The following is a 23239-nucleotide window of genomic DNA, read 5'->3' on the forward strand; positions in this document are numbered from 1 at the left end:
GAATATTCATCCTAGAAAGCGGTAGAAATAATTAATATAAACTTATGTTTTGAGTAGCATGGTTTCATGTGAGTGATTTTTTGGCACACAAAATTGATACTTTAAAAAAAGCAGAGAGTTAGAAAGAAATTGGGGATGGGAGGGGTAGAAATGAAGGTGTCCAATTTGGAATTCTAATTTAAATAAACGGTAATAAAAATACATATTTATTAATTGTTTACATTTTTATTTTCTAACCTTGTTTATTCTTTCAGTAAGTACTCTTTCAGTAGAAGTAAATAAAAATTTGTATATTACTGTGGTCTGACATGTTGAGCGGAGTTATCTTTCCTGTTGTACTAGTTTTGCAGTTTTAAGTAGAGTTATGCTTCTTAGACCTGTTTACTGTTCTGCATTTTTCATTAAGGGGCTGTAAACCAACATGTTTCAGTGGAGACATGTCACATCAGTTAGGCACACTTATTAAACTTGTGTAGTTAAAATTAAAAGCAAATACATTCACTTGGAAGGTGCAGTAGCTTTTAAACATTTTAGCTGTTCTTCTATACAGTACCTTCTTCAGCAACCTTCTCTACCTGTCTTCTGACACTTAGTAGTTTCTTATTATATCTTATTATAGTTGCAGATTTTAATTATTTTTTTTTCCAACCGCCAATACAGGGAAATTGAAGTCCTCGCCAACATGGCCTCTTGTAAGGTAATGATGGACACTGTGGTTGAAATCACATGCCATTCTCTATTAGACAGTTAGGTTAGAATTAACTTTTGATTTGCATACAATTTCTACATCAATGTGTGTGGTTACTTGATCCACTGGGCCTACAGCATATAAGCTGTGTAAGAGTTGTGTGAAGCAGAAGTATCTATTTGACAAGGGGAAAGATGGTAGGTGACAAACATGTCTATCAAAACAGTCTCACAGGCTTGCCTTCTACTGTTTGAAGAAAACCAGTCAGATGTGTGTGACATATTGTTGCAAGTAACAGACACCTAGCTCCATTCGAACAGTACAATGGGAGCTAGGCATTATGGGTCACTCACATTCTTTTGGCTTGTCGGTAGTGTGTATGGTGTATATCGTAATTACACTTCAGGAGAGAGAGGCAAAGAGAGGGTGGAGGATGAGAAAAAAATTTACACGAGGGTGACCAATTTGGAAAGCCAATGCAGGAATGTGTCTGATTTTGCGGGGAGATTCATTTCGATTTCCATCTTGCTTCTGTCACTGTAGCTACATGAACAGTGGGTCTATGAACAGTAGACTAGTTTCCCTGCCTGCTTTGACAGCTTATCAGGACAAGAGATGTATGCTTTCAAAATAAAGATGTGTGCCTGCTCTAGCTGCAGTTTGACCATGAATATATTTCTCACAAATACTATTAATAATCTATCACAGACTGAAATGAATAAATCAAACAATGGTGGAATTGGTTGCCACCATTTAAGCTAAAAAATAATAAATAAATCTGTTTTTATTGGGCCCTGTGCTGTGACCCAGCATACGAAATGCCACAAATACAGGAGAAACATTTTTTTCAGTTTCAGCTGTCTGCCAGAAAGAAAAAAAAAATCTAATAAAGACACATTTCCTGTGAGTTTACTTGAAAGATTGCCTACATTCAATATTTCTAAGTACAGTCCTTTCTCATTTGACCACATTCCTTATTGAGATATTGAATTCTAAACCCGGTAATCTAAAACCATTTCCCACACATACATTGCTGTGTTACCTTGCATAAAATCATTACATCTGGTCATACAGTAAAAGTGGTTTAATAATAAACTGTGTCCTGTAAAGCATCATACATACACTACAGTACTGTACCTAGAGGGTTACAGAACTCACTGCAGTACTTACAAGAAACACATTACTTTACCTCTGCTGTATCCTGTGTTGTCCACATCACAGTGGTCATTTATTTTTTTAACAGAGCTGAAAATGCATCGCCTAATTTTTAAGAGCGTCACAGTGTATCTTGATCCCACTATGATACTCATAAGAAGAGTTTTTTTCTCCTGGCGATCGCTCCCAAATTAAAATTGAGAATATATTTTCAACTAATTTATGACTCATGATGTGTGAATAAAAATGTTAAAATGAAATCAGGATTGTGTTAATATATATATATATATATATATATATATATATATATATATATATATATATATATATATATATATATATCTGTGATACAGACAACACAGCAAAGATAGAAGGTACAGTAGCCGTTTCCTGTAAAAAACTGCAGGGAGTTCTATAACACTAGACAAAATTTGGTGGGTTGCCTGGTGGCTCAATATACATTTTATTACATATAGCTTATTAAAAATGAAAGAATATACTGGATTATAAAGGACTGTTTGAACAGAAGCAATATTTTCAGTTCCAGCACATACTGGCTCCCTGTGCAGAAACAGTAACTGGGCACCAAAACCTCAGTCTCTCCACATTGTTTTTTTGCTTCCATCACAGCCACATATTTTCAAAAAAATATTGGAGTCTAATGATTGTTGATGGAGCCAGTGGGTTTCATTTAGCAACGGACAGCTTGTTATCACTTTGAATGACAGAAGGGTTTAAATCGTATTTTCAAAAGCGGCTCAAAATTGAGCTGCCCGTCTTCCCATGGCCTAATCCTGTGTGGCTTGGTGCCTCTTATACAGCCACCGCTAGCAGCCCACATAGTTCATCTCTCAAACACCAGTCACAAACCACACATTTAAATGTGTTGGGATTAGCATTGGAATCCCTGAGCAAAATAAATACCAGAGAATTACTGATTTATTTAAGGAAGACAAACTCTTCTGCTTCTTTTGTTGGGATGGGCAGAATATCCTACAATGTTGTGATATCCTACAATGTTGTGAAAAAAAAACCCATCCATGTTTGGTTAAACAATATTTTTGTGTTACAGTCAGCACTCTGATATCTGTTACCCAGATGCATGTCAGTCGTGTTTTACTGCCCTTGTATTAAGAATAAAATCGATCCCCATTATATATATGTAAGAAATGAATTACCCATCACAAAGGATTTCCGACTCCGTCACCAGTTTTCTGATACAAAGCCCATCTCTTCAGTGTTACAATTTATTTGAATATCCGTCACAACCCGATGTTTTTTTTTATTTTTTTCTTGCCAAATCAGTCTGCTTTTATTGTGTAGTTACACAGCGCTTCCTCCAGTTTCACCTGATGAAAATGCAGCCAAAACAGAGCGAAGAGACAAGCTACGGTAATGTAACAGTTAATCATTAAACACTTTTATATACTGTGATGTATTTTTTAAAAATCTGTGATCTTTAGTTGTTTTTGTACATTTCCATTTGCAAGTGAACTGTGACATTAGGGCCTTATCGAGCAATTCTGCAATTTTGAATACTGACTTTGTATACTGTTTTAATTCTGGGAACTGTTGTTTTTTTTAAATTGCATTACCTTTTACGTTGTACGCAGTTCTGTGCATGGGTGACATTTTTATTTCATTTTGGGTCATTAACGGAGAATTTTACATGCTGCTACAATACGTACCAGATTTAAAAGTATGTACTGTATTACAGTCCACGTGTCGTCTCTTTTGGCAAGTGATATTTTAAATATAGAAATCGTTCTGAATTAAAATACTTCTGTTGAAAAACCAATACAGCACATCTAAATGGAAGCCTGCTTCTTTTAAAACAGTCCTTTCAGATATGTGTTTTTGATATTGTAGTTTTTTTGTGTTCCCTGAAAAATGGACAAGGGTTGTAACGGGCTAAAATGAAATAATCAGATATGCGTCACAAGCATTTAACAGTCACTGAAGACTGTATCCATTTTTAGCTACCTACAGTACATTTGCCGTAAATAGTGTATATTGCCACTGACTGCCATTGAAGATAATTTGGTAAGGCTCCATGCAGAATCACAGCCAAGTTCAATAAAAAAATCAGGAGAGGTCAGATGGAGCTTCAATTTTAAGCCAATGCTTTAATCATAAATCATGCCTTTTCATTACATTTCCATTAGTAAAATGGCAATAAATGAGAACAGATTAACTAAAGGAAAATATGAATCAGACTGATTGAAGTTAATCCTTTTAATACATGTTCTATTATATCATTTCATTTTAATTGCCGCCTTGCAGAGTATCCCTCTTAGGTATCTTTTAGTCCTAATATGAATTATTACACAAGTAGCTATCTTCATAATTGCAAAAGTCTTTCCCCACTTCCCCAACCCCCACCCAAGTTCATTTTGTAATTAAATTAAAAAAATGGCAGTATATTATTAGTTTAAGTGATATCACAGTGTGTCCTTTTCCATCAGGGTATTGATTAATATATTATAGTCGTGAGGCTCCCTCAAAGCAGAGTCCACTGGTGTATATTATAAATGATAGACATGCTGTCACTAATTTGGATTCAACTGGGCATACGGCCTAGTTATTAAATTATAAATCATTTTAAAGCAATCAACTAATCACAGTTATGGATTTTTCAATTCCTATTCTGTATACAGATGTCAACCACTGCAACATAATCCTATAATTAATGTATTAATGTAATACAGAGATACAGTACATACTTTCAACCAACATTATCTTAAAGCTATTTTTCAGCCAGCCTTCATGGCCCTGATTTATAATTTATGCATCATTAAACTACAGTATTTAAGTTCCAATTAAAAGTGATATAAATGACTTAGTACCAATTGAAATTGATATTATGGTGGGTATCATATAAATATGGATAATGCAGAAATAATCACATACATTTGATACATTTTTTTACCCCTGCAAAGCCATCTTGTTTATTTGTTGCTCTTTCTTGAAGATGTATACAGAAATAGAGGCTTTTCTGCTTCTTCAGTGGTTACCCCACAGTTGCTACTAGCTGAAATGTCATTGGGTAAGCAACACTCCATTGACTGGCTAGTGTTTTTTTTGTTTTTTTTCTAGGGAGCTGACCATCAATCTATGGGAAATAGTTTGACACACGTAGGTTAAATAAGTACTATTTTAAATTAGTTTAAAAAACAAATTTCTAAATAAGTCAAAGAATACATTAGTTAGGAAAACTGTGATTAGGGTTACCATATGACTCCATGTACACTAGGACAGTTCAGCTTTTCAACTCACACCCCAATGCATTGTGGGAGGTGCAGTCCTGCTGAGAAAGGTAACCGAAACAGGTAAAACATACCAGAATGCACTGCGATGAAAGCTGAAATGCCTGAACTGTCCTAGTGTACATAGAGTCACATTTTAACCCCAACTGATATTTCAGAACCATAATAAGTTCCTCTTTAAGACACTAAGTTATTCTGCCTCTGTCATTTACTGTCATAAAACAAAATCCTTTTCTTATTAAACAGGAATTCTCAACATTTACTAAAAAACACAGGTGCTTTATGCATCAAAGCAGCACCGTTTGATAGGTTTTCTATAGTTTCTTCATTTTAGACCTGGGATACAGACGCACACAATTTGACTGACTTTCCAAGGTTGGTCTGCAATAATGCATAAACTGCGTACACTACAGAAAATTAAAAGCATAAGGTCCACTCTAATTTGTTTCAGTGTCAACGGCACATGGAAGCCAATTTTAAAACAGTACAGCTCATGGTGTCTGACAAGTATTTTCAGGTTGCTGTTCACTAGAAGGCCCGGATAAGCAATCCCCAGTTGATTAATTGATTATCCCATGGCGAAGGCTCCGTTTCCAAGACAGCTGCCAGAGCAGGACAGATCAGGGAATGACGACACTGACAACCAGAAACTAGTCATATTGAATAAACGCCAGATTGCCTAGGACTAAAATCTACAGAGTCTGATCAATGTCTCAAAGACAGTGCTCAGGATCTAGTGTTGGGTTCCGTCTCCATTGTTTATTTTTACATTACTAACCAGATCGATAGCCAAGCCTAATTTGTTTTCAGTGAAAGTGAAACTTTAACATTTGCCAGGCTAGGGCTGTTTCGGAAATTCGAATTTAGATAGATACTGGAAGTCAGCATTGGAGGTGTAATAGGGTTTAGTCTCATCACTGGCCCTTTAATGAAGCTTCTCCTAGGTTTATATTAAAAGGTAGAGTGTTTTCCTCTAAAGTGTAAATTTACCCTGTGACAAGACGGTTGATAGCAGGTAAAACAAGGTTATTGGATGAAGTCAAGTCCTTTTTATTCTAGTCTGTGTAGATGTTTTTTTTTTTTTTTTAATAATATTGTGTTTAGTTTCGTGGATATTTGTATGCTATTCCATTTTGTAGCAATGGGAATAGCAAGGGTCTCAAATGGGCAGTTTTGAAGGAAACATGTTCTAGCAAACTGATTTATATTATCAAAACAGGCTATAAGGTCCCACACTAGGTTAATGAAATCACTGTTTACAAGCCTCACTTTCAAGCACTGTTGCACTTCCTTGGCAATTTCACCCAGAGAGTGAAAGTGGTCCCTTCAACACCTTGTTTTCTGTCAATTGACAACCAGCAGATTCAAAAATGAAACAGTAAGACTTACTGAGAGGGAGGCAAGCAAAGTGTGAACTTTCTTTATCTTACTGTAGCACCAGATACACATGTTTAAAAATTAAAATACATTTTATATAACAGTCTTTCAAAACCACATGTCTTAGACCTATGCAGCAAGAGGAAGTACATGACAAGTAAAATGTATGGAATTCTTCTGGTAGCTACGCCCACTTCAGCAGTCCCAGCTGAAGTGGGCATAGTATATATATATACACACAGTGCCTATAGAAAGTCTACATCCCCTTGAACTTTTTTCACATTTTGTTGTGTCAGTGCCTCAGAGTTTCATGCATTTAAATGAGGATTTTTTTTCCACTTATCTACACACCATACTCCACACTGTTAAGGGGGAAAAAATGTTTTATTGAGAAAAAAATTCTATTTTAAAAATATAAAACTGAAAGATCATAATTGGATAAGTCTCCACCCCCCCTGGAAGCACCTTTGGCAGCAATTACAGCTGTGAGTCTGTTGGGATAGGTCTCTACCAACTTTGCACACCTAGATTTGGCAATATTTGACCACTCTTCTTTACAAAACTGTTCAAGCTCTGTCAAGTTCCTTGGGGAGCGCTGATGGACAGCAATTTTCAAGTCATACCACAAATTTTTGGATTTAGGTCAGGGCTCTGACTGGGCCACTCAAGGACATTTACCTTTTTGTTCCTTAGCCACTCCAGTGTAGCTTTGGCTGTGTGCTTTGGCTCGTTGTCATGCTGAAAGGTGAACTTCTGTCCCAGTTTCAGCTTTCTTGCAGAGGGCCACAGGTTTTCCTCAAGGACTTCTCTGTACTTTGCTCCATTCATTTCCCCTTCTATCCTGACAAGTGCCCCAGTCCCTGCCGATGAGAAACATCCCCATAACATGATGCTGCCACCACCATGCTTCACAGTAGGGATGGTGTTCTTTGGGTGATGCACTGTATTGGGTTTGCGCCAAACATATCGCTTTGCATTTAGGCCAAAAAGTTCCATTTTAGTTTCGTCAGACCACAAAACTTTTTGCCACTTGGCTACAGAATCTCCTGAGTGTTTTTTTGCATACTTCAAATGGGATTCAAGGTGGGCTTTCTTGAGTAATGGCTTCCTTCTTGCCACACTGCCATACAGGCCAGATTTGTGGAGTGCATGGGATATTGTTGTCACATCCACACTTTGACCAGATTTGGCCATAAAAGCCTGTAGCTCTTGCAAAGTTGCCATTGGTCTCTTAGTAGCCTCTCTGATCAGTCTCCTTCTTGCTCGGTCATCCAGTTTGGAGGGATGGCCTGATCTAGGCAGGGTCTTGGTGGTGCCATACACCTTCCACTTCTTAATAATCGCCTTGACCGTGCTCCAAGGGATATTCAAGGCCTTTGATATTTTTTTATACACATCCCCTGATCTATGCCTTTCAACAACTTTGTCCCGGAGTTCTTTTGAAAGCACCTTGGTGCTCATGGTTGAGTCTTTGCTTTGAAATGCACTACCCAGCAGAACCCACAGGAACTGCTGAATTTATCCTGAAATCATGTAATTCACTACAATTTAACGCAGGTGGAGGCCACTTAACTTGGTGTGTGATTTTGAAGGCGATTGGTTACACTTAAGCTAATTTAGGATTGTTATTACAAGGGGGGTGGACACTTATCCAACCAAGCTATTTGAGTTTTTATTTTTAATTAATTTTCTACAAATTTCTAGAATATTTTTTTTCACTTGGAGATTGTGAAGTAGGATGTGTAGATAAATGAAAAAAAAAACTATTTTTAATGCATTTTAATTCCAGGCTATAAGGCAACTAAAGGTGACAATTTTGAAAGGGTGTGTATACTTTCTATAGGCACTGTATATATATATATATATATATATATATATATATATATATATATATATATATATATATATATATATATATATATATATATATGGCCATAGCTGTAGCTTTTTCTTGCATAGTTTAGAGTAGCGTGCACAGCGAAGCGGGCAGTACTACGAGGGGGTATGGGGGAAATACGGTGCACAGGGCATGTACCCTAGGATGGCATGACTGCCCAACACATAAATGTAATCAAGGTTTGTGTGCTTACAGAAGCCAAAGGGATGGGATCGTTTCATTTGAAAGATCAGAAGGAAATTGCACCTAATGTTGTGGAAAATTACTTTGATATTGCTTTCTCAGAGCAGCATTACAATTAGGTCACCATGTGAGGTGCTGGAAATAATAAATGAATGGTTACAAATCAACACAAACAGCTAGTGTCAGAAGTGCTTTATTGAAGGCAAATAATGCAAGCTTTACTTAAGAGGTTAGCATCTCTGTCAATCACCAGAGTGCCACTCATAAAGGTCAAGACGCTTCTCTCTGTGTTAAACAGGATGGGATTCAATGCCATTTCATTAATGAACCTCTCCCAACTGGTCAAAAAGCAAAGAGACCTTTAGGCATCAGACGTAATTCTTAAGGAAAGAAAAGTTTTTTTCTTTTAATAGTCTCTCGATGTAAACTTCAGATTTTCTTGCATAGACTTGTTTAAAAACTTTTAGGTCTGGAATTAAACTTTAAAAACAAATCTTTAACCACTTTTTAATCCTTATTGATATACCACGTGCAGTTCTCACCTCAACTCTGAGTCCCCTTTTCATGAACAAAAAACAAAGCATTCCTGTGTCACTACAAAGTGTGTTCAGTCACTGTGACGGTTTTTGGTTTATATAGATACATTGGCTTGTGACAATCATTGGTAATATAAGACTACCAGCAGGGTGTATTCTGATGAAGTCACAATCTAACCTGACAGTATTTGCTTGTGGTTTGATACAAAAATGATAAAGTCTGTAAATCAAATAGTGCCAGAGATATATGACTTGTTATGTTGGCTTAGTCTTTCTGTATAGTTAATTATTGTTGAAGGATTATATCTGTCCCTTAGTGGTTGATTTGATCATACCTGGACAAGTCACAACACTTTATGGCATTGGAGAATCACCCTGGATTGCATCCTCCACCTATCCTTGGTTATCATGGATGCCTATAACAATAAGTTGCTAATATAATACAGGTGGATTCCCTGAAATTGGAAAATGGTCTGAAATAATCCAGCTGTGGCTTATCCCTGCAGGGTAAAGGTCAATCAAATCAACCCTTTGGTTTTCTTTACAAGTGAGCTATTTGATCAGCAGCAAGCTCATTTTAATTTACTGGCTTCATACAATGGCACAGTCCCCCTGAGGTTAGGGATATATATATATATATATATATATATATATATATATATATATATATATATATATATATATATATATATATATTTCATAGGTCATTCAGTGTCAAGCAGTAGAGTGGGTCAGGGTGGGGTCACCTAGAATGAACCACTGATTCTTGGAAGGCTTCTGCAGTCAGACTACTTCAGAACCTCATCTTCACAGCTCTCAGAAACTAAGCTAGGTTTGGACTGGTCAGTACCTGGACGGGGGACCTCCACCTCATGGATAAATTCAAATTAGTCCAAACCTGAACAATTTCCAAGCAGCAATCCATGCCTCTCCTTGTTCCTCGGGTGACTACTGGGAATCTGTCCCAAAAATCTCAAAGATAACCCTCATATTTATTTTGAATTATTAATGGAAACACAAGACTAGACAAATAGACTTCATCTCAGACAATAGCCAATAACCTGGACATTACTGTTCAAACAGATTAGATTCAACTGGAAATCTTTCAGTCACTGCAAGGGATTATATTGAAAAATGTATATAAAAATGTTTAAAAGGACAACAAAATAAAATAAAAGATTTTGTGTTAAAAGGAGTGACAATATCTATTTTCATACACCTTTTTATTACTGGCTATATAAATCACTGGTCTCCCTTCTAAAGATATTCTGGCACTGTGCTTACCTTCTCCTGGTACCTAATCACTGAAATAGTTCCATTTTAGCTTAGCTATTTGAGTGAATCTTTTTTTTTTTTTTTTTTTAATAATTCAGTCGTTTTGTCCCCAATTTAGAATTGGCAATTGTGTTGTTATTAATCCCGGTTCACCGCTGCAACCCCCCGGCGACTCAGGAAATCGAGGCTGAAACACACGTCCTCCGAAACGTGTTCCTGCCAAGCCATCAGTGAAGCTATCAGACCTATAGTGCTGGAGGACAGCACAGATCTGAATGGCTCCACTGGAGACCCGCAGGCGCCCTATCAACCACAGGTGTTGCTGGTGCGCGGTGAACCAGCAGACACCTTTACTTATATAGCCCTACCTTTGAAATACCTGCATATTCCCAAATGAAGTATCAATTACAATCCAAGAACAAAATGTTCTTCGACACAAGCAAGGGGAGACCAGTGGTAATGTTGCTAATGAGAATCGGAGGTAAGTAAACTAACCAATTGCTTAATTCTAGTCCTGCCCCAGCAGCTACTGTACCTAAAAGATGACCACCACCAGGAGAGGTCTACTAACCTGGTATCTGCTGCTGCACTATTTCAGAGAGGTCTTGCAGGTGAATGAAGAGGATGAGCCCGGTGGCTCCGAACAGCAGGGTGAAGGAGAACATGCAGGTCAGCTTCATGACGGCACTCCACGTCTCCCCAGATTACAGCAAACCAACAAAGAGCTTTCAGCTGGACTCCATGACTCTGTGAGTGCGCTTCAAATACTCATCTGATCAGCCGTGCTGTCATGTTCCTGCCACCTAGGTAAGGTTAAAAACAATTGTATTACAACTCTCACGCCTCTTGACACAGCGAGAATACACTCTCAACTTGATAAGAGGTAGCCACCGAACACTTCTAAACATGTACTACTATATAAAATATCACAGCAGTGCAACATCTCAAATAGCAGGGTTTTTTTTTTTTTACCAATATTAAAACGTGCATTATTTTACTAAACTAAAAGGGTAATAAAAAACATTTGCCAGTATTACTAAACCAGAAATAAATTATTTTATTTTATTTTGAATATCTTGGATATTGTGAGTACAATAATTTTACACCTAGAATGTTGAACATTCTTTTTGCATGTAATTTTGTAAACTTTTGGAAAAATAAAAACTAAAAAGTTGGGTTATTTTATATTTGCAGTGTTAATCTTAAAGCTCTAATAAACTTTAAACTGAAATGATGGACCTGTTTTGGTTCATTACTGTTAAAACAAAAAACAGTCATTGATCTCTGTTAATTTCCTCTGCATTGGGTTTTCTTGAAAAACCAATTACTATTGGTCAATTTATGAAATGCTTCAATCTACTTGCAGCCAGACTGGAGATTAAGCTTTCATGAATCATTCTATTTCGACCTGTAATAAAACTAATCCAAAATGTTTTAAGTGCAGTAAAAAAAAAAAAACTATGGCAAATCTATTTGATTCAGCTTCACATTCAGAATAAATGGCAGCCCATAAAAAAAATAATCAACAGCAAATAGCAAATTTATAGTCATTATATTTTTAAAGCATAATTTTATAGATCAACCTGCATAACTGTACGCATCTGACTAGATATTCTTGGCAATCTCTCGTAACAATTTTGATTAATTCACTACTGTATTCAATTTCTATGCCTTAGAGACGCCAGTCACATCTGTCGTCTTCAAGGTCCGCTTTGATTTTCTTCCGTAGCCTGGTTGATAATATTGTAGTTTTGGCCAACCACAAGATACTGGATGATGGGCTTAAATGCTCACTATTAAAAATGTAGGATTCACTTAGAGCAACGGAAGCCAGTTAACTTCAAATATTTATCAAGCCTGCTGTGTATTATGGCCCACTGAAAAGCACACAGTCAACCTTTCTTGCATGTGACACAAAAAAAACATTAGTGCTTGCAATGATCAGTATTCATTTATGAGTATTTTTCATAAATGAGTAATTGTAAAAGATTATATACATTAGATGCATATTATAATACAGTAATACAAATACATATATTCCATATTGTCATATATTGCCAGTAAAACCTCAGTATAAAGAACACCTCACAATTAAAGCCACTTTTTTACAGTCCTGATTTGCTCCTGTTGACAGCAATGTAAAGTCACCTTCAAACCATTCCAGACATATCAAGCTTCTGTTAAATGACCTCTCTAATGGTACCAAAGATTCTGAAAACTAGTTTTAAACCTGAAAACTGATGCAATTAATTTACCTATTTGATTTAAATTGAAAAAAAGGATTACAAAACTAGAAAGTCAATTAGAACAGTTTTTATATAAGAAAAAATAAATGAGACAGACACAGGTGGGGAACTAACCAACTGACTATTTGCAATAATACACCAAATGTTAATGTGCATTTTATAAATGTGCACAGTATTTTTTTTATTAACATTACTTCATATAAAGGAAGGCTTAATAAACCCTTTTGAAAACACCAGCAGGATTATTATAGAGTTGAAGATCTGCAGTATTGAGACCCAGAGCGATATGGCGCATTCAAACAGTACTGTTCAGTATTCCGATATCAGAAATTGCAGCACTTAGATCTGCAAGGCACTTTCATTTGAAAAAGGAGTGTCAGGAGCTGAAGAACACCCACTTGCTGTTGTTTACACTTGGCATTCTGCATTATCATTACAGTCTCTTAGGCATCAGATGTTTGAAGTATACCACATATTAAGGCTGTCTATTTCCTTCTTCAGGATGCAATTTATCCCTGCTTCTTTTGTTCACCTAGAGGACTCAATTTCTTTTCGTCAGCAGCCTGCCAAACAAGCGCTGTCCTGTGACACTGTGGCTGCAATAAGATCAGCTGGTTTGATATTGCCGTTCTCGAGAAAGACATTTTCAAGTCGTAGCTGAGGGCAACGTGTTACTGACATTGCTGACCCTTTGCCACTAAATCAAGCGTCAATAAAGTGTTGGCTGAAATCTTCTCTGGATGGTTTTGATTACCTGTGTGATTCCCGGCACCTCTATTTACTGAAAAAAAATGCCTGTTTAATGAAAGAATGCAGGGCTTATAATGCACCTTATATACAGCAGGTTTCTTTTAGCATAACAGTTTTTATAGAAAACATCAAAACACCCTATCAAGAAAAAGTTTAAAAACAGTGTTGTCAATGTCTTTTAATATACACAACAGACATTGACAAAGAGTATCTTGTAATTTGACTGAGTGCTCAATCTGTGTACTCAAATGCCAGTAGTGGCAGGCATGTGACTATTTGGCTCAAAATGTGCTTAAGAGACCTTAAATAAACGAACAAGTATTTGTTTTAAAATGCATAGTGCCAATTAGGTATTTTCCCCAGTTTTCTCCTCAATTTGAAATTCCAAATTTCATCTCACCACAGTAACCTACTTACCAACCCAGGAGGACTGAAGAGCAACAGACATCATCTTCCTGCCTTATTTCACCTGACAAACTTAAGCAGTGGATGTTGACAAGCTACTGACCCTTGAAGAATTTAGATCAGCTTGATCGATCTTTGCCCTGCCTCCTCTGGCGCCTGACCAGGAGAGGTCCCTTTGACTCTCTGAGGTGAACAGACCCAAGTCGATTTTCCCTCCCTAGCCAGTGGGAGAATAAAGGCCCATGCATAGCTCCTTATAGGCCTCCAACCAAGATCAGCAACCAGGATTCAAACTAGCTAGCTCCTGATTGAATGACACCCTGCACTTCACACAGCATTTCACACAGCATTGTCTTTTACTAGGTGAGCAACTAGGAAACCATAATTGAGTGCACTAGGCCCCTAAGAGTTGCACATATACATAAGGGCTGTAAGCAGGTTCACTGAAGTTATAGGAAAAATGATGAGTTTGGAAAAAATATTTTAGGCATGTGTTTTACAATTTCTGTTCGTGCTTATAAGAACAACAAAAAAGTTGTCTCTCTATAATGGCTGCATACATGGGCGTTCAGTCAATTGCCTTCAAAGTATATAGTCAAGAAGTGGGTGGTTTTGCTTATCGTGCTGTGCTGATTCATCAGACTAACATGATCTTCTAGGTGTTGTTAATTTCTTGCAGGCAGTTAACACATTTAATCACATATCCATCTGGCATAGTGCTCACAGTGGGCCTGTTCTGTAAATGTATTTTCAATGTACAACTACTGACTTACGACATGCCCTTGACCAAGCGTGATACGTGGAACTTATTTTGAGGGTACTGCATGAACATTAGAGTACTGTAGTTATTCCACAAATCAGAGTTAGACCCCACTGGGAATACTTTGTTCTGGTCACAGAAATAAAGGACATTATTGCACTTGAGAAGTTTCAGGACTGGGCAACTAGGCTAATTCCAGGACTTCATAGTTTTAGCTATGCAGACAGGTAAAATTTAATCTGCTTGGAGACCAGTTCTGATAACAATACGATATAATACGATATACAGCACAGAACTTTATGCAGGTTAAATGGTATCTTTAATTAATACAGCAGGTAGGCAGGCAGCCTTGAGCATTTACACATCCATATTAAAGGTTAAATGCACATTACTCAGTGCAACACATGCCATTATCCTGTGTTTATTAGTGTAGAATGCGTGTATAGAGTTTTTAACTTTGGTACTGATTTAAACTGTAATTAAAAAAAAAAAAAAGAAGAAAAGCATTTGGATCAGTAAAATCTTGATTTTGAAAAAAACGATCATTTTTTATTTAAATGTCATTCAGTGAGATGGTTCTGAATAGGGGGGTCTTTATGCCATAATTGTTTTTTTAAAACAAGTCACTTTTTCTTGCTCCTTGTTAGAGTAGTTAATTTAGTTTATTGTATTCTTAGTGGGGGGTTGGGTTTTACTCAATTAAAGCTTAATGGCACAAGTTGGTTTTAAATTAAATAAAATCTGCATTAAACAATCTTCAATAAAATCTAAATACAAAAACATTTATTAAACACAGTTAAATCCATTTTTAAAATGAAAGTATTTGTCATGAAAAAGTATTAAGGTACTCCATTACTGCAATTTTAAATGTGGTAATATGGGACTAAAAAAAAAGTTATTAATTGATTAACCGACCGTTCACATGATCTCAATAAATGCTTGGAGGGACATAGGGGGTCAGCAGGATATCTCTCCATTCTGCTGACCCGCTATGTCCCTACACGCAAGCTGAGGTCCTCTGACTCTGGCCTGCTTGTTATACCCAAGCAAAAGTGTCCCACACTCAGAGAGCACTCTTTTAGCTTCATGGACCCGACTCTCTGGAACTCTGTCCCAGCTTTAGTGCGTGTAGCTCCCACAGTCGCTCACTTCAAATCACCTCTCAAGACCCACTTGTTCTCTGTTGCTTTCAATGCTCTTTAAGCCTGATCTGTTATTAGCTGATCTCTAAATTGCTTTTTCAGTTTTTTCACTGCATCTCATTCGTATGATTCTGTATGACACACGCATCTACAATGTTTATAATTTACATCCTGGCCTTGTATTTAATGTATTATGCCTGTATTTAATGTATTATGTTTTTGTTCTGTTTGTATTTAATGTACAATGCCCTGTATTTCACTGTATTTAATGTATTATGCATTGTTCCTCACTATCTTGTAAAGTGCTTTGTGATGGTGGTCCACTATGAAAGGCGCTATATAAAATAAATATTGATTGATTGGTTGGTTGATTAAGACATTGAGAAAGACCTCTCAGCTAATGTTTGGTATACATTTATACGTTTCTTTTTAATAATACAGTACTATATACTCAGAGAGTTTCTGGTTTAAGTTTTAACTGCTATGTCACCGAAAGAACCAGGGACTATTGCTTGTTTACTGCTCACTTCTCGCTGTTCATGCTCTAGTTTACTGTGTGTTGCTGCAATAGCAGATACAGCACATACTGTGATTCCAATCTGTGCTGTTAATTGATTTGAGCAGTTTTCAGGATACCTCTACACATTCAAATTCAAGAACATGTGGGCAAAACAATTGGTAAAAGGATGTGGTTATTATTCCTAAAACTACCTGCGGAATAATGTTAAATTACCTTATTGAATTACATACCGCTTTGTAGTTTTCCATATACTCAACGAAAAACTGACAAAAAATGTCACATTTCAAAAACTAAGATGAAATACTGTACTACTATTATAGCTTCCGGTAGTTTTTTGCGATATCATTTTGTAAGTATATATATATATATATATATATACAGTATATATATATATATATATATATATATATATATATATATATATATATATATATATATATATATACATACTGTATATATATATATATATATATATATATATATATATATATATATATATATATATATATATATACACACTTACAAAAAAATATATATTTCTTTTTTTATTATTTTTTTGGGTCGCAATCCTAAAATTCCAGTTGATGCAAAATATTTGGCCATATATGTACAACCTCTTAGGAGGCTGTGTGGTCCAATGGTTAAAGAAAAGGGCTTGTAACCAGGAGGTTCACGGTTCAAAACCTCGCTCACTCACTGACTCACTGTGTGACCCTGCGCAAGTCACTTGTGCTCCGTCTTTCAGGTGAGACGTTGTTTTAAGTGACTCTGCAGCTGATGCATAGATCACATGCCCTAGTCTCTGTAAGTCGCCTTGGATAAAGGCGTCTGCTCAATAAAAAATAATAATAATAAATAAACTATATGTAATAGTAATCTGAAACACTACTTAAGTGTTATGTATGAATGCATTCCTACATGCAGTTACAATCATTTTGCTGTTTCTATTGACTGCAGAAAGCATATCTTCTGCACACCTGCAGCTTTGACACTTCTACGTTACATACATTGTAAAGGAAATTCAATGGCAGAATAGCACCTGCTGTAAGCCTGTCGTGGTTTAACAATGGAAGAGGCTGACTGCAGTGTTGCTGTGGGTGAACGCTGAAGACTCTAAGGAAATAGCAGATAAAGATATCATAGTAATAACAGTCACTCTGAAGTCAATGTGGCCTGCAAGGCTTTGATGACAACAGGCTGAATAATGATGAAGATGAGACCGTAGACCCCAACTAACCTTGAAGCCATACAGGCTGAAAGATAACATATTGAAAGGGTAGTGTCCTTTTGGTTTTAAAGGTTGTGTTTTTTGGTTGTATCTCTGCAAATGAAACCTTGGTCTCAGTAAGTAATATTCCAGTTCACTTTGAAAATAAAAAAACCCTCCTTGCATGTTTTCTGTTTTTCTTCCTAAGCTATAACAGAATTTGATTATGTTTTTTTTTTTTTCAACCTGCATCACTAGTGACAGTAGCACATCTGTTTACCATGGTTACACGTAGGGGGTTGGGTGGGCGATACAATCAAGCTGCACTGTCAACAAGGCCTGCTATCAGATAACACAGAACGTAAAAGGTAAATGTATTTATCAGAAACCAATTAATTACATTTTAGTGCAAAACATGGTTCTGAAGTAAGAGCACTGTGATATCATATTTAACTGAAAACAGACCACAAACTATGTTGGTCGCATTGCTTTTCTAAACAGTGAAATTTGAGGAGCAAAGTTGAAATGCTACAGTATGCTACATAATGGAAAGGCCTCTGATCCAAGTCAAAATCAAATGCAATGCAGCAGGGTCTTTTTTGTTCCTTCAGTGTTCAATTCAACCCCTAGACAATGAAATAATTGCAGCACAGAATATAATAATACTAATTATCATTGATTGAATTTGTTAGAGAGGATTTGCTTTCCTTGTTTCTTTAAATCAGCTTAAAGCCATTAAAGTGCTTTAAAAACAGAACCTCTGTGAAAACGTACTGTAGCTCTCATTTACAGATGTCTCCAGCTAGCCCCACAAATCTAATAAAACGTGTCGGGTGAGACAAGATGAATCCACCCCAGCTGGGACATTGCTCTAGTACAGTATTTATTATTTATGTGGTTTCCAGGGGATACCAAAGGGAATTATGGAGACAGGTGATGCTTAAAATTCTACTTACCCTAGTAGTTCTGTTGAAAATGGTATTCAACCCATTTTAATAGCCATCGCTAAATATATAACTGGAAATAGCTCTGTTATTTCTCAATTAAGGAATGGCAAATACAGTTCTGACACATTGAATTTGACACTCTATTCTGCTGTCCTCCCTCGCTGACCTGGGACTCTCTGGCACTGCTCTTGCCTGGTTCTCCTCCTACCTTGCTGATCGCACGTACCGGGTGTCCTGGCGTGGCTCACTCTCTGCCTCTTGCTCTCTTTTGACAGGTGTTCCCCCAAGGCTCAGCCCTGGGACCCCTCCTGTTTTCTCCCTACACCTGCTCCCTGGGTCCCCTCATCTCCTCCAATGGATTCTCGTATCATCTTGTCTTATAGCTATCTCTACCTGTCTCTCGGCCATCTCCTCCTGGATGCACTCAGGTCCTCTTTCTCAAACTCAACCTCTCCAAGTCAGACCTCCTTTTCTTCCCCTCTCTTCCACAACAAACACAAATCAATTCAGTTCCATAAAATAAAAATAAAAGAACACAAATACACAACTTTGTAACCTGCTCTGAAGGGTTTAGTCTTCTGTACTGCATTTGGTTACTGCACATCCTTAGACATCCAAATAGTGTTTCAATTTAGAGACTTAAACAAAAGAACAGTGACCTTTCTGCTGCGTTACCACTGCAATATATTGCTCAGTGTCCAGCATTAATGTGGATTAACATGCTGGATGGAAGACAGAGTTTAACATCAATACCTCTTTCAGCCTGATGTCTCTTTTATGATAAAATAATAGATCCCAAAATGAAGCAAATGGGCTAAGCTTCCAATGCTTATATACATTTCTTAACTTGGCTGCTTGAAATTGAAAACAATTATTAAAACAGTTTTTTTTTTCTAAAATATTATTTAACAACAATACCCCCATGGTTGCATTAGGAATTACCAAGCATAGATTAAGTCATTATGATGAAAAGGTGTATTTTACACTCAATTTTCCATTTAGCAGAACATCTAATATAGCTGAATTTCTTAAAACTGGTGGCGCATGGATTTCCAAACAGACAAGGGTTTTAATTTGAGCCAAAAAAACCCAAAACAAACAAAAAAATACTACAGCTTTGCATAATTAATTTTAATTCTCGATTCTTGATGCGAAGGCCGGACAGTGGTATGGGACATGACACACAGTTGTCCATTGATTGACATATGACATTTCACTGAATTTTAGCATTCAGAAATAAATCTAATAGTACTGTAGGGCAGAATGGTATGGCATTCATATTTAGATTCTCATATCCACTGCTTTATTTATGTGGCTGGTACAGCTTGTTAAAGAGAAAGTAGCTTTTCTTTTACAGTCCTCTTGCCATCGATGTTCATCAATAAAGAGTTGCCTTAGAGTGCAGGAGCTGCTCTTTAGATCTAGTTGTCTGCCATAGAAATCTGTAATCAGGGGCGGCATCAGGGGCGGTGCAATGGACGCAACCGTACCCGGGCCTGGCCTTGGGGGGGCCAGCCCTGAGTCCATTTGTTTTTTTTCTCAGAGCCCACTTTAATGACTAGACGTAAAAAAAATATATAGGCGGCGTCTACTCTACTGGGATTTCAAAAACAAACCGTAGCAAGGTAGTATTGGCAGACTCTCAATCAAAATACAAATTTGCAAATCACAGCAGACAGGTTGTCTATCTCTGGAGGTGGAACGCAGATCGAGCACTCTGGTGCGGTGGCATGGTCTTTAATGTAGGCTAGATCAGCAGGTGTCTTTATATATTAGGTAGTGTCAGCCCCTTCTAGTGCACAGCTGTGTATTGCCAACTATCCAAACTTGATCCGCACTTGCTGTTCACTTGATGGCGCAGTCCACGTTACCTTCCCATGCTGCAGAAATAAGGACCCCTTCAGTCCTCATATAGTCCTACACAAACTGACCAAATAAATTATGACTGGAAGTACAATTAGAAAATTCCCTAGTCTACAATGTAGGTGAATTGAAGTGGTCTTATGCCATGGCATCCATTAGACTTACCTATCTATAGCCTGTAGTCTTAACTGAGTCCCAGCTGCAATTGATTTTCGATCAGCTGATGATGGAAATGAACAAGTGATTTCAAACACTCTTTCAAGTCAGTCCCAGAAGCAGACGGAAATGAAGCATTAATATGACAAGCAGGGTTTGGTTTATCTGCACAGAAACTGAAGAAAGGAACCAGACAACAGTAAACAAAAATGGCGCTACAATGCCTCTGGAAACATTATGTGAGTCATGAAAGATTCACAGTGTTTATACAGTAGCTACCTCTAGATAAACACAGGAGCGTATGCTGAGAATTGCCAGTAAAATCCAATTAGGGTGTCCCTGGATACCTGAGGCTGAGGAAATGTTATTAAAATAATTTGTGAGGACTGTTTAAACACATATGGTACCATAATTTTTGGTGCATCCATTTTAGTAATTTTCATGATGAATCCTGGACACCATCTGCTGAGTGAACCACACCTTCTATGTAAACTGGAGGGAATTTGCATGAAGAAGTATTCAGTCCCTTGGAGGTTTTTAATCTGCTCTCACAGATACAGATGTTTGTGTTTACTTTGGTGTCGTGATGGTTCTGTAGTCATTTACGTTCATTTTTATTTTACTTCAAAAAACAAACACTCTAGAATGAAGATCGCAAACCAAGCAATATTCAGATCCCACATTGGGATTTTGCTCTTAATATGTCAATGTCTTCATGTGTAAAGTGTTTACACTATGAATACATGTGAAAATAAACATACCTATACTGCACAGCTAATCCTGTATTTAACATGCAGTTTTTGCAAATGTTAAGGCAATATTTTAACCATTTCTAACTCTTAAAACTAGGATAGATAAAGCCCAGAGCCTGCTCCTTCTCCAGCCTTGCCCCTCAGTGGTGGAACGACCTACCCACGGATATCAGGACTGCTAAATCCTTGACTACCTTTCGGCGCCTCCTCAAGACACACCTGTTCAGACAGCATCTGTAAACCTCACAACTCTCGCCTATACTGGACTATATGGCACCCAGTAGTATCAGTACTTGCATCAGCTTGTACTTGCACTGAACTGTTCCATACTTTGCCACATTCTACTATTGCTCTTAATTATAACTACTTCCTGTATCTTGTATTTGACTTTACTCTTATAGGTATCCGTATTCATATTTTTTGTAATTGCTCTTATTTGACATCATTCTCATCCATTCATCGTACTTACATGCTCATACTGGACTTTACTCGTATAAGCAAATATTTTTAATATAAGTTCACTGCTCTCAAACCCGCTCTTACGTGCAATTATTTACTGTGTTCTCTAGTTTTTGCTCTTATTTGAATTTGATCTTTTGCTGCTGATTTCATTGAACTGCTCTTATCTGTAATGTGACATTCTGAAATGTGATACTTTACAATGTGATACTTTGTAATGTGATACTTTGTACTTTGATATTTTGTAACAATTGTAAGTCACCCTGGATAAGGGCATCTGCTACAAAATAAAATAATAATAATATTCGCACCCTTAGGTTGAGAAAAGACCTACATGATACAAACAAAATGTGCCAGGTAGTAATCTTATGACCATGAGGCACAGTACTATCGTGTGTATGAAAGCAGGAACACGACAGGGTGTTCAAATATGGTCACATAGGCACACACCTATGGTTAAAACAGTGTAGGCGTAAGGATTGTGGACCATATTTGAACAGCCTGGAGTGGCACCCACCCTCCACCCCAACCCCAGCCAATGAGATAACCTCCTCTATTCTTGCTATATATATATACAGTATATATATATATACACACACATATGTAAGGTATAAACCACGACAGGCCGTGCGTTTCCCATGATATATACCACGCCTGGGGTGGTGATAAGGCCCATAGTAAATATGGACTGGAGAGGAGGGCCATAGTAGCATAGTGGAAAATAATTTCCCTGAGGGAAGATTACTGTTACCGACAGGGGGCTATAATGTCCAAAGCCACACCCTGAAGGTAACAATAGTCTTCCCGTGGGGCATTTCATTTTCCACTATGAGCTGAGTCTGCAGTACATTTTTAATATATTAGTCAGTCAAAATAATAAGAGAGGATAGTAAATATGACTTTATATATTTTGTTTAAATATAGCTGATACAGCATACGTAAATAAATAAATAAATAACATAAATAATGTTTTTGAAGTTCATACTACATAGTTATCAAAGTTTTTTACAGTTTAGATCCTGGCCGTCATATTTGTTTACATCGTCGAATTTGTTTGAATTTCAGAAAGTCAGAAAACAGTGACAGTGACGTTTTAATCACCATTCTAGTGTTTGGAGCATCTTTATTTTGTAATATGTTTTGTAATTCAGTGTTCAGTGTAAATCGGTGTTCAGCCATTTTCTCTTGCGAAGAGTGCTGGGAGAAAGGCATTCCTTTGAAAAGGGGCAGGACTGACAGTGACGTGAACCAATCAAATGACAGGCGGAGACTATTGACCGGTGGTGTAAGGATGTGAGGGCAATAGTTAAATCTATTTTTCCTCCTATGATGCGGTTTTAACCAATCACAATCCAGCATTTCCAATGACTGATTCATATATATATATATATATATATATATATATATATATATATATATATATATTTACACACACACACACACACACACACACACACACATACCATTGTATAAAAAAACAATATCTAATTTCTTACACTATTCCAGCACCTAGTCTTGGGTTTCAGGAATAGCCTCAAATAAAGTGTATTATTGAAAATATACCAGAAATTTGTCAGGTGCCTGCTAATACCCTAATAAACCCGACGTATAAAATGGATAGCCATCATGTGTTAAAAACGTGACTATCAATAAAG

At 36.9% G+C, this 23239-nt stretch overlaps 1 protein-coding gene across 1 annotated transcript in view; it reads right to left on the reverse strand.

Annotated features, from left to right (window-relative positions):
* LOC117425541 (carbohydrate sulfotransferase 8-like) overlaps nt 1-11067 on the reverse strand; it is an 83051-nt gene extending 71984 nt beyond the window's left edge. The window contains exon 1 of the mRNA XM_034042526.3: nt 10949-11067. Within this exon, the coding sequence (XP_033898417.3) occupies nt 10949-11057 (109 nt within the window). The 5' untranslated portion in view covers nt 11058-11067. The remainder of the gene's footprint in view (nt 1-10948) is intronic.
* Nucleotides 11068-23239: the final 12172 nt, after the last annotated feature.

This window comes from Acipenser ruthenus, chromosome 20 (assembly GCF_902713425.1).
Source record: "Acipenser ruthenus chromosome 20, fAciRut3.2 maternal haplotype, whole genome shotgun sequence".
NCBI classification, from domain to species: domain Eukaryota; kingdom Metazoa; phylum Chordata; class Actinopteri; order Acipenseriformes; family Acipenseridae; genus Acipenser; species Acipenser ruthenus.